The sequence below is a fragment of the Medicago sativa genome, chromosome 8 (genome assembly GCF_051527215.1).
Source record: "Medicago sativa cultivar Bolivia chromosome 8, Bolivia_mono, whole genome shotgun sequence".
Taxonomy (NCBI): domain Eukaryota; kingdom Viridiplantae; phylum Streptophyta; class Magnoliopsida; order Fabales; family Fabaceae; genus Medicago; species Medicago sativa.
In genome coordinates, this window is record NC_140756.1 from 14104089 (window position 1) to 14119647 (window position 15559).

The 15559-nt window shown below is 31.9% G+C and overlaps 1 protein-coding gene across 4 annotated transcripts; it reads left to right on the top strand.

Moving 5' to 3' along the window:
- Positions 1–6840: 6840 nt before the first annotated feature.
- LOC146897174 (protein Brevis radix-like 2) lies at positions 6841–11229 on the top strand. Of its 4 annotated transcripts, none has more exons than XM_085731542.1 (7): positions 6841–7018; positions 7439–7597; positions 7946–8325; positions 9578–9713; positions 10288–10682; positions 10780–10863; positions 10973–11229. In XM_085731542.1, exons 2-6 carry the CDS (start codon positions 7478–7480, stop codon positions 10856–10858), a joined length of 1110 nt encoding a protein of 369 aa, XP_085587668.1. In that variant the 5' UTR covers positions 6841–7018; positions 7439–7477; the 3' UTR covers positions 10859–10863; positions 10973–11229. The 4 variants fall into 4 exon arrangements, with proteins under 4 accessions (XP_085587668.1, XP_085587669.1, XP_085587666.1 ...); XM_085731543.1 differs by having other exon boundaries at positions 7442–7597; XM_085731540.1 differs by having other exon boundaries at positions 10780–11229.
- Positions 11230–15559: the final 4330 nt, after the last annotated feature.

Sequence of the window (15559 nt, forward strand, 5' to 3'; positions counted from 1 at the left end):
GAATTGTCATAATAAGGAGAACCAAAACCAGTAAAGCAATGGAGGATTTTTCCATGGTGTAAATTATGAGTCACTCAAATTACTCCCTTGTTAATTTGTTTTCTTTAATTTTATATAATTTTTGTATGGATGAAATTGTTTGAAACGTAAAGTGAATCATTTAATTTAGTATTTGCGTTATGGATTTATTTTTAAAAAAAGAATATGCATGGTTTTAAATACATCAATATGAAGTACGGTTATTTATCATCCTTCAAAAAAAGAATTACGGTTATTATTTTCAATTTTTGGTTTGTGTAGTTGATAGATTGGTTTTTTTTTTTTTTTGAGCAATGATAGATTGGTTGTTAATTATAGGAGCTATAAATGAAAATTAATTTAAATGAAACTAGTATAACTAGCTGATGAGATTTTTGAGTCGTAGCTATTTTAATTTAGGGAAAAGATTGGTAAACACCCTTTAATTTACGAGGAGTATAGTTCATGAGATCAGGGATTGAACAAATAAATTTTCAAATGCACAATGTATACAAAATAGTTAAAAATTATAAAATATATTCAAAAATATAAGTAATTATATGGATATAAGAAGGTTGAAGTTTGTTAGTGAATGACAAGACTAAAACGATTTGAATAGGACAGAAAGAAAATATGAAACAACGAAAATACAAACATATGAGAATGGGCACACAAAATCATAGGCAATGCTTCAATATTTCTAAGTAAAATTGTAATGAGGAATCACACAAAGGTCAATATACCATATCGTATAATGCTAACAAAAATATTGAGACCGAAAAATACAATAACATGTTAGTATAATTTGTTTTTAAAAAGTTGGGGACCGTGGGCCTCTGTTGGTCCCCCTTCTAGCTTCATCCCTGCATGAGGTGTCATTTCGATGATAAGAATTTGATTTTGTAACATCAAATAATTCAAGTCTCAAATGAAACAGTTATAAAATTATTATTTGTGTTATGATCACTAATAAATAATTTCCACATCCCCATTTTTCTTAAAAAAAAACATGAATTAATAACATCTATCTATCTATCTATCTATCTATCTATCTATCTATCTATCTATCTATATAGTTACATTAAAAAAAAATATTAGTTGGAGAAACAAAGAGAAATCAGTCGTTAGGATATTGTAAATTTTGATGGTGAGGGTAGAGAGGAATGCCAAAAATGGTGTTGTGAGGGGGAAATGTGTAAAACTGCTAAAATGAGAAGCTATTTTGAATAGTGTATCATAAAAAAAAAAAAAAACATTTTTGAGAGATATTTTTCATTTCTCTCATACGAAAATATTTAATAATCTCCTTTTTCTAACTTTCTTTTTTTCCTCTATCTTTTTATCAACTAAACAATGTGCATACAAATTAACTCGTTTTTGTGACCTAAAAACTTAAACGCTTAGGGGGTGTTTGTTTTGGGGAAACACAAATCATTCTCAGGAATAACATACCCAGGAATGGAAATATGAAAATTTGATTCTTGGGTATTTGTTACAAAAAGTATTTGGCAAATAACTTGACATTCCTGGGAAAATTAGAAGTTACCATTTTTTTTTTTTATAAATTTATGCAGAATATCATGGGAATGCACATTCTCATCTCTTTACATGGGAATAAGTTCATGGGAATAATGGAAGTTATGGGAAGTTACTTCATTCCCAGCGACCTTTATACCTTGGAATATTTTTTTTCTCAACCTCATAACAAACATGAGTATATCATTCCCTAGCCATGTATTCCCAGGAATGTCATTCTTAACCTTGTGTCATTCTTAACCTTGAAACAAACACCCCTTAAGAATTTAAGAGATAATTTGAGAACTTAACAACAAAATGTGCAAATGTGCAAGAAGAGTCTTCATTTTCAAGCCCTACATTTATGGAAAAATTCTACCGATTTTCACGGGTTGACACATATATTGAATCGATTTTGTTGACCTTTTGATCCTAAAGTCTCTTCTGCACGAATGAAATGTTATCTATCACTATGATTATTGTTACGTTCCCCACGCAACAGTGACAAGTTGACAACACAAACCTTAAATATTTGAGTTTCTTTTGCACTCTAAACATTAATTAACAATGCTTTCACACTTTTTCAGCTTGTGAAACACAAATGATGCACTTAGTTGTTCTGTCTTTGTTAATAAACTACCTCTTTGTCAAGTACAACTAGGTTTTGTCAATGTAATCTCAAGTTGAAGGAACTTTAAGAAACACTTATACTATTGTCAAATCATTTTTTAGGTCTAAAGTATTGAGTCATATATATCATGCCAGCGTTGCCATATTTTTTAAACCACCACAATTAAAACTAAGTGATTAATTGAACATAAAAAAATCAAGTGGTTGATGAGAACAAATTGTTTATGAGAATTTAAATTATGTCTGGAATAATTTTTTATCGGATTTTATTTATCAAACTCCAAATTACTAGAATTCATTTATTTTGATAATGGAAGAGTTAAAAAGTTAAAATATTTGACTTTAATAGCATCTTGGGCATATCCTTTTGCTTTTGGATAGGTTATGAACTAATCATCGATTTGACACTTAATTAGTTAATTGCATTTAAACTTAATTTCTCCAAATATGCCTCACAAGTTCGGTGTATATTGTCAACTGAGGAATATAAATTGGATTTTCCCTTTCTCAAGTATATAATCGATTAATAACACTTAAAAAATAAGTTATTTGACTGCAAGAAAGGAAGAGTATTTTTGATCTTTACCAAGGCATGTTAGTTTTTGAAGCTTAATTTTAAGTGTTGTAACAATCAACAAGCAATCTCAGCAATGTAGCCCTTTCCAAACTTGAAATTGTCATTCCTTTTTTATATTGCAATTTACAAACATTCAACCTTTTGTATAGTTGCTATAAGAAAAACCCTTCTATACAATTTTTGTTTATGATTTATAAACAATCTTTCTATACAGTTTAATGGAATTACACATTGACTTTTTTTTTTGGGTGCAATAGAAGGAGAGCTCAATTACTAACTGATATTTTATAGTGTAGTTTAACTTTTCACGGCCTACTTAACAAAATAAAGTGAGTATTTTGATATTTTATTTTAATTTTGTTTAAGTATAAACAACAAATACATAATATACATGTTTGGTTGTAAGCATTCGTCACACAAATTGTATTGGGAAACGAAAGCTGTTAATTAAAATGTAAATTTAGAAATCTACATATGTTGCCATCAAGGAATGAGCAAACACGTGAGGAAAGTACCGGAAAAAAGGGTTGGTGAAAGTACTCCCTAGTCACTTCTCAGGTACTCCCTTGATTTTTGCTTATAATAGTGAACGGAGGAAGTATATTTTTTAAAAAAAATTTGGTATCCGTTCAAACGCCGGTGCAAATATCCTAGCAAATCTTAGATTTTCTTGTAGTGGCCCGACTAATAAGGGAGATCAATTCCGATGTTCATCAGTGGAGAGTCCAATTAAAATCAGAACAAAATACTATATGAACTATCCCAACATAAAAATTGTTAACATACGAAGGATTCAATCATGAAACATAGAGATAAGTATAGTCATATGTCCCAAACCTTCACCACGACACCAACCCCAGAGGTGAAGGCTTGTTATATTGTAATACGCATTTACAAAATTTATGGATATTAAAAATGTAGTTGTGGCCTTAAATAATATGTGTTGCTTTTTTATAATAACCTTTATTATTGATAAACCAAAAGACTTTTACAATATCGTTACTTTAATTGTGACATAATTACGAATGTTACGAAAGGAGTGGAACTGTGATTGTCTCCAAGCATAACATATTGCGGGGCAGTTGCCCCCACAAGCTTAAATTGGTTCTTTCATGGTTAGTGAATAAGGATATTTTATTTTCATTGCACAGTAGGATATTGCCCCCATTAAACGATCTTTAAAAAATATTAGAAAAATTTAAGAATTACTAATATATTTAGGTCTCTTGAGTTATTGATGTTAGAGAATTTTATCTCTTAAAATTTTATTTTGGGTTTCAATGCGTTGGTGAAAGAAAAGTAGGGAGGTTGTCGGGTTACATAAGCTTTGGAATGGGTGTCAGATCTCCAATTCGACAATGTGGATTTTGCTCTTAATTCTAAAAGAGTTGTCGGTCATGTAAATTCAAATATAGATGATAGTAGCGAGTTTGGTTGTATTATATCTGTTTGTAGACGGTTGTTAGTTAATAGCTTTCAGAACTCTTATGTCGAATTCAACATAAGACAAATGAATGAGGTCGCTTACGAGTTAGCTCAGACAGCTCCATTTAATCCTCATGTTATAGATGATGTACCCTCATGTATTTGTCACATTTTAGCTAATAAAATACAGTGAATTACTTCCTTTAAAAAAGTTGTCTCACTTAATATGGTTGGCAACCTCTTGTGAATTTGCTTGGAAACGAATGACATGTTTTACAACGTGAAAGTGACAAATTTGTTGAAGGTGATCGATAAAATAAAATAGATATGGTAAAAAAAAATCAACTAATAAAAAAACAGAGACATGATGAGAATTTAATATTGAGATCTTCAAATTCACCAACTAAACTTTCAAAACAAACTAAACTTTTGAACCATCCCCAATTCACCAACTATAACATTCACAAGAATCACAACTAACGTTCAAATAATAATGCAATAGAACTTTACCATTTCAAGTAATGCATGAAACCCTGTGATGCCCGACGAGATACGATACGGATACGATACTGCACCGATACGCAGATACGGAAAAATTTCAAAAATCAAGATACGATACGGCTGAGATACGTTAATAAAAAAAATTATATAATTAAATGTACAATATAATTATAACCATTTTTTTAATATGCAAATATATTAACAAACACAAGAAATCAGGCTCATAGCACATTAACATAAATATAAATAATATTGACGATTAAGAGAGGGGTCATTAGTCAATTACATACGCAATATATACCAAAGTCGTCTGATACCAAGACTTCGACGGTGGCCAAAGTGGACGGCGACCACTTTAGAAGAAAAAGTTGAAACCCTAATTTCTTAGAAAGGGAAAGATGCAATTGTTTGTGTGGTGTGGGTCGTACTGGCACCAAAGAAAGATAAAGGAAATGTATATATATTATAGTAATATAATGTTTTTATTCTTATTTTTTACAAAAAAAAAAAAAACAGAAATCAAAATAATATAAAAAACACAAGTATCCGTGTGTATCAGGACGTATCGGAAAGTATCGGATAATTAATTTTTAAAAAAATAAAATTTAATATTTGGATACTCTCCGGATAAGTATCGGGAAGTATCGGGCAGGTATCGGTGCAGGATACGCAGGGGATACGGTACGTCATCCATTTTGAAGTATCGGGGCTTCACAGATGAAACCCCCTTATCCTTTATAAGTAACGCACCCCACTGTAATTAATTAGGATCTGTCATAACTTTCAAATATTAAGAGTTTTAAGAAAAGAAATAATGTGGCTGTCAAAAAAGGAAAAAAAATAATGTAGTTTAAAACGAAATCAGTACAAGTGCATAGTAAACATAGGTGGATAATTATTCAAAAAACCATATGCACAATCTCTGCAGTCAAATATAAGTAAAAACGGTAGATCATAAAAAAAGAAAAAAAGAAAAAGATTCTGAGGCAAATATTTTTAGAAAATTAGTTAACCAACATATGTGATATACTGGTTTATGAAGATGGGCAAATCAATCACTATTAAACGAGAGGTTAGACTTAAGTGATTAATAAACTACGGCCAATGATAAATTCTTTAAACGAATTTGAGTTTGAATTTGATCTAAAACAATCGGATATCATGTTTTACCTACCTCTCGGTCGAATTGTTAATTACCGAGGTTCTCTTCCATCGTGAACCGAGAAGTTAAGGCAAAAAGAAAAATCAAGCAACCTTTTAAAAATCAGATCAACATTGAATTACATAAGAACAATTAAATGAGATAATAAAATATCATTTTCCGCTTAACCGAATATCTTGGGTTCGAATCTAGTCATAAGAATACATCAGTAATACACCTCATAAGGGAGAGTTTTGTCATAGATTACCATCTTAATTGACTCAAGTAATTAGTCTATATAGTTGTGTGCATAGAATACATGGTTCAGACACAAACAAAAAAAAAAATCAAGTTGAGTTGACTATTAATAGAAAAATTATTAAACTTGGTTCGATCCTAATTCAATTTGGTCAATAAAATGTCTACATTCAATCAATATACACCCTCCGGTCACTATTATAAGCAAAAATCAACATTTTAGATTCATTCATTAAATTATGTATGTGGTCTACAATAAAGACCATATACATCATTTAATGAATGTATCTAAAATGTTGATTTTTGCTTATAATAGTGACCGGAGGGTGTACAACCAAGATACATATGAATCAATTTAACTTGACGTGTCTCAGCGTCGGATACACGTCTAAACATATGATTTCATTAAATTATATCATTTTCTTAAATTATTCTTCTATGTCGACGTATCGGTATCATGTCCAATATTTACGTCTACGCCTGTGTTTCATAGCATTGACAAACCGATCAATTCTCAGTTCAACCAATTGAACCGACCGATTCGGTCCGATTTTCAAAACATCTAAATGAAGTAGATCAAGACTCTGCTATGCTCACAGAAATTCTACCTTTTGTGTTGTGCCAAACATAGCACATAACTTCACGCCGCTACATTCCCATTTTTCACCTTTTCTTTTCAGAGAGAGAGAGAATAGGGTGGCGCATGCACAATCTCTCTCTCTCTCTCTATCCTCTCTCTCACTATATATATACACAAGTGTACAACAATAACACTATCACAAGAAATCACACATAGAATAGACACATAGGGGACCAAGCCACCACGCCAATCCTCAGTACCTTTCACACGTTGTTCTGAAGAACCTATACATACATAGTTAGATACAGCCACCCACCTAAACAATCCAAATCTCAATGACCCTTCAGGAGTAACACTGAAAAGAAACCAAAGGGTACTCCTAATTTTCTTATTTACATTCTTGCATTCCTTGTGTTTGTTCTTATGTCTCACTCAGTTTATGTTTCAGTTTTAGTCTCTCTGACTCATAGAGAGAGAAAGAGAAAGAGTTCAATTCACTCCAACATATAGTATATATAAAAAAATTATCATTTTTTTATATGCATTTTGATCTCATAGATCCATTTTCTATATCTCTCTTGTGGGTGTGTTTATTTTGGTCATCATTCTTTATAGGATCATTGTTTTTGCCTTATAAGCAACACATTGATTCAATGAAGTGTTTTGGTTTTTTTGAAGAAAACAAATTGTGTATAGGAGTGAATTGAGTTGACCCCAGATCTTATATTTGTTTGATTGCTATAAAGTTTCATTCTTTGGTATTAATAGCTTTGGTTCTGTTTTTGGCATTTAGAAGTGGAATTGGAAATTCAAGTGAGTTGTTGAATCAGAAATGTTGACTTGCATAGCTTGTTCAAAGCAACTTAATAATGGATCTCTTCATCAACAAGAAGAAGATGAAGCTGTGCAGACACCTAGCACCAAACAAGCCATCAAGGCTCTCACTGCTCAGGTAAATTGCCAGATTCCTCGGATTAGTCGGTCCTAGTTTTCAAAATAAAAAACATGTTAAATCCATATTATACACCTGTTTTTGTTTCTGACAAAGTCATGTAATAATGTTTATATTTGGGTGCTAATTAAGAAAATCAAAGTTCCATTATTTTGCTAACATGAAATTTGTTAGTTAGTTAGTTATAGTTATGCAAACGTACATGTTCCTGTTCCTTTCATGTAGGTGTGAATTTTAGTTGACCCTTTATGTAATTAAAAGACCCAATTTTTGTCTTTTTTTATTTATGTTTTTGTTTTTTTTCTCTAGAGGTGATTTTGGTGACAAATGTGTTTTTTTTTTCCTCAGATCAAGGACATGGCAGTGAAGGCTTCTGGGGCATATAAGAATTGCAAGCCCTGTTCAGGATCTTCAAATGGTAACAAGAACAAAAAATATGCTGATTCTGACATGGGATCAGATTCAGCAAGGTTCAACTGGGCGTACCGAAGAACCGGGAGCGCAAGTTCAACACCAAGAATGTGGGGGAAGGAAATGGAGGCGAGACTCAAAGGGATTTCCAGTGGAGAAGGAACACCAACATCGGTGAGCGGACGTACCGAGTCGGTTGTGTTCATGGAAGAAGAGGATGAACCTAAGGAATGGGTTGCACAAGTTGAACCTGGTGTGCTTATTACTTTTGTTTCATTGCCTGAAGGTGGGAATGATTTGAAGAGGATACGGTTCAGGTACTTCCCTTCTCTTCTTTTTTTGTGTTTTGGAAATTGCACAATATTTTGATTAGTTGGAGTTGTTGCAAATCACATGCTTTGTTATGTGGTAAAGAGTAGCTAGCTTTTTAACTACTGTGGCTTTGTCTTTTGTAGTTTTTAAACTTTCTTTTGTTCTTGTTTGATCTGGCACTTAATTACATGTTTGTTTGAGAGTGATCACATGCTATGTAGCAACCGACACTTGTTAGAGTTCAACACCAACACATGTAATTACATTCAAGGTTTAAATATGACTTTAGTCTATGCATTTTTTGGTTTTAGTCTCTGTAAGTTTTTTTTGTTTGGATTCAGACTCTGCAGATTCAAATATTGTTGCTTTTAGTCCCTGACATCAACTTATTGGGTCACGTAGCGTGATTTTGTTGGGCCACGTATAATGTCAGGGACTAAAAGCAACAATATTTGAATTTGCAGGGACTAACCCAAATAAACAAAAAACTTACTGGGACTAAAATAAAAAACAACTATAATTGCAGGGTGCAAAATCATATTTAAACCTACATTCAGTTACTTCCATTTTCCAAATTATTAAGTGTCTCTGTCGTGTCGGATTTATGTGCTTATGTTCCATAGATCACATGCTTTTCAAAGGCAGTACAGATTCTAGATTGGCATTTGGCAGGATCTATCTTGTTTGTAGTGTGCCTCTTTGGAGAACCACTGCTTTGTTTCATTGTCAGTAACACATGCTTCACTTGTGGTAGTAGAGTGGGACAAAAGCAAAATGGATTTTTATCTCCTAGCTTGATCATTCAAATTCCCTCCCTCCTCTCATCACACAAAAGAAAAAGGAAAAGGAAAAAAGAATAAAGAAGATGGAAAAAGGAAAGAAAGAAAAAAAGAAAGGAAGCTATGCAAAGTAAAATGCTAGGCTTGTTTCTCTGCTAGAATAATATATATTTTATGAAATGCTAGCAAGTTTGAATAGAAAAGAAAACTAAAAAACAAGAATTATACATTAAGGATCCATCCATTGAAGCATTAATAGTTTATGAATATAAAATTCTACTTTATTGATACTGAATAATTTCATTAGTAGCAAATAGAGTTCCCTTTTTTAAAAAAAAAAAAAAAAAAAAAAAACACTTTTTGCTGTCAATACATATTGAACTTTATTAACGAAGGGAAATATACGTAAGTATTATGTCGATTTCTTTGTTTTTATCCCATCGATGATCAAACTAACTGTTTTATATTTTCTGATCAGTCGCGAAATGTTTAATAAATGGCAAGCTCAGAGATGGTGGGCAGAGAACTATGACAAGGTTATGGAGCTGTACAATGTTCAAAGGTTCAATCAACAAGCAGTGCCTCTTCCAACCCCACCTAGATCTGAAGATGAGGTGAGAAGAATACACATTTTGTAATATCATGTTAAAGAATTCCATGATTGCACTTCTGTTTTAAAAACAAATGCATGCATGTTATCCGAGTTACTCGTCTCAAATTCCATCTAACTCATACATGAACTTGAGGTCTGAACTTGAGATATTTGAAATGGAAACCTGTCTCTTGAATGGGTGGGATGTGTTTAAGGATCAAATTCCTATTTAGGCATTGTTTAGATAAACAACTTAATTAAGTGCTTATAGCATAAACGCTTATCATATAAGCTGTTTTTATAACAAAAGATAAAGTAAAGACAAACTGTTTTCATATAATATAAGCTAATTTATAAAAAGCTATCCTAAAGAGCTTATGGAAATAAGCTGAAAACAACTTATGGACATGTCATAGGTTGTTTACATAAGCTCTTCCAAACAATCTCACAAATGTTTATGCCAGTAGATAAACTCAAATAAGTCAATCCTTAGCATTGGGCCTTGGGAAGTAAGTGGATTGTTACCTTTTGTATTTTATGATAGCAATTTATGTAGAATACTTGGTGTTTAGGTACCCTTTCTTTTCTTTTTTCAGAGTTCAAAGATCGAATCTGCGAGGGACAGCCCCGTCACTCCTCCTCTAACCAAAGAGCGCCTGCCCCGTCATTTGCACCACCCAATGACAATGGGCTACTCCTCATCAGATTCACTGGATCACCACCATATGCAACCTCAGCCTTGCTATGAAACAAGTGGTCTGCCATCAAAATCTAATCTTTCCAACATTGGTGTGCCAAAGACCGAAAGATCATCCATCGATGCTTCTGTAAGGACGAGTTCATCGGAAGAGGAAGATCACTCAGGTGAGCTCTCAATCAGCAATGCCAGTGATATGGAAACTGAATGGGTTGAACAGGACGAACCAGGAGTATACATCACTATCAGAGCACTACCAGGTGGAACCAGAGAACTTAGGCGTGTCCGTTTCAGGTTTGTCGAAATTGTTCGCATGGAAAATAAATTACTTTTTAAAGAAACATCTGTTTCATTCAAATTCAAAATTTCATTTGTATATCCTTTTACGCAGCCGAGAGAAGTTTGGAGAAATGCATGCGAGATTATGGTGGGAAGAGAACCGTGCGAGGATACAAGAGCAATATTTGTGACTATGGTAATGAGCCTTTACACACATAACTGCTTCAGAAGACTAACAAGAGAGGACAATGTGAAAGCTTTACGTTACTGTGAATTCTAGATTCAGTTTCTTTCTTTCTTTTCAGTGGATAATATTCAAGTGACTACAACTTTCAAGTTTGGAGTTCAGTGTAGCTGGGGAGGAATGCAGATATTGGGAAATATTAAACTATGATAGTGCAATTTAAGTTATAGTTAAACTTGTTAGTGTCAATGTCTTGATGTAGTTGTCAAATATTTCCCATTTTGTATGGATTTTTAACTATTCCATGTGAGATAACATGTTTGGTTCTTGACAATGTTTACACTGAAAACATAGGGATTGAAAAATTCTGCACAAAAACGATCTTCATTATATTTCAAATCTGGAGAAAATAATTAATGAATTTTTGTGATGAGTTAATGGCTATAAATACAACAGAATGTGGATATTTTTTTGTAAATCTGGGGTGGGGCCGTGAATATTTGATGAGTAACCAAATCGTTGTTGTTGGCCTCATTTTCAAGATGTCACATACCTTTTGTCTGAAATGGCCATGAATTACACTAAGATTTAGAGTTTACCTTTTTAAGTGTGTTTAGCCAAAATCACCAATGCACAGAAGAGTGACGTCTCTACTTCTCCATGCAAGCACATGTGGTAGGTGCTAGTCATTAATGGAGGATGGTGCAACTACCAAAGATGCTCTTGAAGGAGAGCTTTGTGATTCTCTGGGTGCTAGTCTTATATATACTCCATCCTTCCATTGTGATTTACTTTTTTCATTATATCCATTTCTGCTTGTCCCGTTTTGTTTCAAAAATGTCTTTGGGGGTTTTTGGATTATTGAATCTAAAATGCGTTTTTCCCTGTTTTTGGGTGGAAAAATAAGTTTTTCACATATTGAGATTATACAATACGAACTCAATAAGAACTCAATAAGTAGTTTGAATTTTATAATATGAAGCACCCCATGCATAGGGTGTGTTCCTTGTTTTTCATATACCCCCTCTTGTGTCTAGAATTTGGGAAAACCAGTTCGGATTATATAATATGAATTGTAACAACACAAAGACTGAGCTTGTTTGTAACATGGATAAGTAGTTTAAGAATCATACTAACCATCCTAACTCCTATTTTTGTGTTTTAGATCATTGTTAGTTATTGTTGCCGTGTCTAAGTCGAAAAGCAAAAGACAAATTTATTAATACATGGTCTATGATATACAAGTGTAACAAGGCCTTTAGCACAAGACCTCGAGGTCAGGAGCTTAAATTTGCGAACAAAAAGAACTTCAACCCACACATAAAACCTACCACTAAATGTTGTTTGTCCTTAGATAAAAGACTAAAAGAAAATAACTTTGTTGTCAAATATGTAATGTATGTACGTAAAAAGGAATGGTTTGTGAACAACCAATTTGTACAGCGAACAACTTATTTATTGTTTTTAAATATTTTTTGACAAATTTTGATTTGCGTGCTCCTCACAATGTTGTATGGTGTTCACTAGTTGATCCAATTTTGGTTGTACAAATAACACAACTCGTAGTTAAGTGTCTATTTGTCTCTAAGTAAGAGTCATGTTTGAATTGTGTCTCATATATTCAAGTGTTCATTTTTAATATCTAGACAGGGGCTCCAATTTGATTTCGTCGGCCCTGCATCAATGTATAATAGTAGTATTAATAGAGTGATATGTACAACCATTTAAAATAAAGAAAGACATTTCACTGCATAAGATACAAATAAATTCAAGAAACATCACAACAAAGAATACAGTAATCCTTAAAAAAACAAAGAATACAAGATAAAACCATCAACTACTTTTCTCAAACTAACCAAATTTCAGTCCCAATAAACAACTAAGTATATTCTTTTTGTTGATATTGAAAAATCTAAAATGTAAACAACTTAAATACTACTACAAAACTAGTCATTATAACATTTAATCTTGTTGTAAATTGATTCACAAATTGCTTCAATCAATTAATATAGAGAAAAAAATAATTTAAAAATCTACCATACCTTCGTAAATACATGTGTTGTTAATTAAAGAAAAGATAAAAACACAATAACTATATCATTGGTTTTAAATGAATTATAAAAAAGATAAAAACTCAATAAATATATCATTAATTTTAAATTAAAAAACTAATTTTGAAAATATTAGATAAATTATACACAATTAAGTTTCTCTCGTTCTCATGAATCAAACATGACTCTTGGATTCATGTATTTTAATCACAAACGATACGACCAACTATATAAATGAATCACTAATACATCTTGTATTTCATATGACTCTAGGAGTCATGCACTTTTTTTTAGCAGTCACACGCTTTAATCACAAACAACACCAACTAAATACACTTTTTTTTATAAGGCAAGAGTCCAATGACATAAAAAAGGAATAGAAGATAGTCCAACAGGAGTTGGAATGTCTTGCAGATTCCAATCTATGTCAGGTGCTCATAAATATATTATTAAGAAAAGGAAAAAGAATAAATACAAAAAAGAACTGGGGGACAAAAATCTAACTCATTCAATCTACAGAGAGTGTAAGTCAACCCAATCGGGTGATACAAAGAAATAAAAACAACACCGGTGAATGTCTAACGTGCAGTGTATGGACCAACCGTCAACACGAAATGGATCCAAGAACCAACAACTTCTTGCGACAGCAACAAGCATAACGTCTCTTTCGAGCCAAATAGTCCAACATCAAAGACTTATGAGGATTTTGAAACCTCCCCCAAGTTATATAGTGCCAAACTTCGTGAAGGTGAGAGATTCGACCGTTAGCACAGATACAGAAGATTGCGACACTCTAAGCATTGACATACACTATTATAAAAAATAGTTCTCCTCTGATTGTTTTTACATATTTTATGAATGTGTTACTAAAAGTATTTTATGTGACATGATTGAATCAAAACTCGGTTGTATAACCGGCCTCTATAAAAAAAACTGTGTGTGTACTCCCACCGTCCCATAATATAAGCAAAAAAAACTCATTTCTTTGTCCCAAAATATAAGCAAAAAAGACAAACTTTTATCCTATTTAATCTTGTTTTTTAAAAAATCTCTTTTCCAAGAAAAAGTTTTGTTTATTCTCATAAAATTAAATGTAAATTACATTCAATTTTCCCTCTCTTTCAATTTTTCCATAACTAATAGCCAATGAAATTTTTTTTACATCTTCCTATAAAAAAATTTCCAAAGAAAACACAAAAAACTATACTCAAAATTCCTAGTATGTTTTAGTTTTTTTAATAAGTGTGATTTTTTTTTCTTATAATTTGGGACGGAGGGAGTATTAAACCGGATAAATCATATCTAAATCATATAAAAAAAAAAAACTCATTACTCGTAAAATATAAAAATTTCTCATTGCAAAAGACAAAAAAACATTGCACTAAAAATCACAAGACAATTAGACCTCAATGTTTTTCTAGAGGAATTAGATATGAATGTAAATGTATACTTTTTTTTAGGGAGTGTAAATGTATATTAAATATGTTTATATCAATATATAAATAATTATTCATGGTTAAATAAAACAGAACAATTGACCCCTTAAGAAAAAATGAGAACAATTGGCGCAGTGGTAAAAGTCTTTGTCGTTAGTCTCATAGACGTAGTTCGATTTCCTGTGAGTTTATTTTTCTTTACTATTCACAACGGCAAAGATGCTAGTTACCTCCATTCTCGACAGCTTTTGTGCTTTGGAATAGCATCGATGTAGTTTGAACCGCTCCTTCGATTATCTTCTCACTCATTAGTGCAAAGCAACTCATGACTCTGATCGATGAAGTTAGTGGTGAAGATGGAACAAGATTGACGACAAAGACAAGATCCAACACAACGGTACCAGTGCAACAACAACTAGCGATGAAGATGGGAGATCTCAACAAAACGATGACGCAGCTAGAGGCAACGACGAAGAAGGAAGGGTTGAATTAGATAGCTCCGATAACCAGAAAGACGATAATGGATTAATTCAGTTATTCGTCGTTCTGATTTCGTCAATGTCTGCTTTCGGTTGATCACGTTAGCATTTGGTTTTTCGTTTCAATTTCATTTATGTTTCCATTTCAGTTGTTGTAAAATCAAAATTTCTAGTTTTTTTTTTTTGGTTACAATCAAAATTTCTAGTTAATATTAAGCGTGGTTAATGATAATTCTTTTATGTTTATTTTTCTTATTATTATTTCTGACAAAATCACATTTTTGATTATTATGAGAATATTTAATTCGGTTACACTTGACTTAAAGAACGCTTTTGTGCCGTGATATCATATGCGTAAGCATTTTGTTTCGATTATCCATGATCTATGCTATATATAAAGAAAATAAGTCATTTTGGACTGAAATTTTATCATTCCAATTATACCCTTAATGCAATTCTGTTGCTGTCATTTAAAAAGATAAGAATTTGTTATACTTTTTTTTTAAGATATTATATTTGTTATATTGTTTTAAAAAATAATATTTGTTATATTGTTTGTATCATTGATAATATATGTTATATTATTGGTACCATTGAAAAAGACAATTATTTGTTATTTTTTAATGGATGATAATAATAAGTTATTTGTAAGATCCATAAACAAGTACGATAGATGAGAAAGAATGTTAAAATATTAATTTTTTATTATAATGTCCATTAATTAACTTTTTTTGAGAGGGAT

Coding starts and splice junctions, on each gene's coding strand:
- LOC146897174 (XM_085731540.1), top strand. CDS start 7,478: ATGTTGACTTGCATAGCTTGTTCAAAGCAACTTAATAATGGATCTCTT. Junction 9,714..10,287: donor CACCTAGATCTGAAGATGAG/GTGAGAAGAATA, acceptor TTCTTTTTTCAG/AGTTCAAAGATCGAATCTGC. Junction 10,683..10,779: donor CTTAGGCGTGTCCGTTTCAG/GTTTGTCGAAAT, acceptor CCTTTTACGCAG/CCGAGAGAAGTTTGGAGAAA.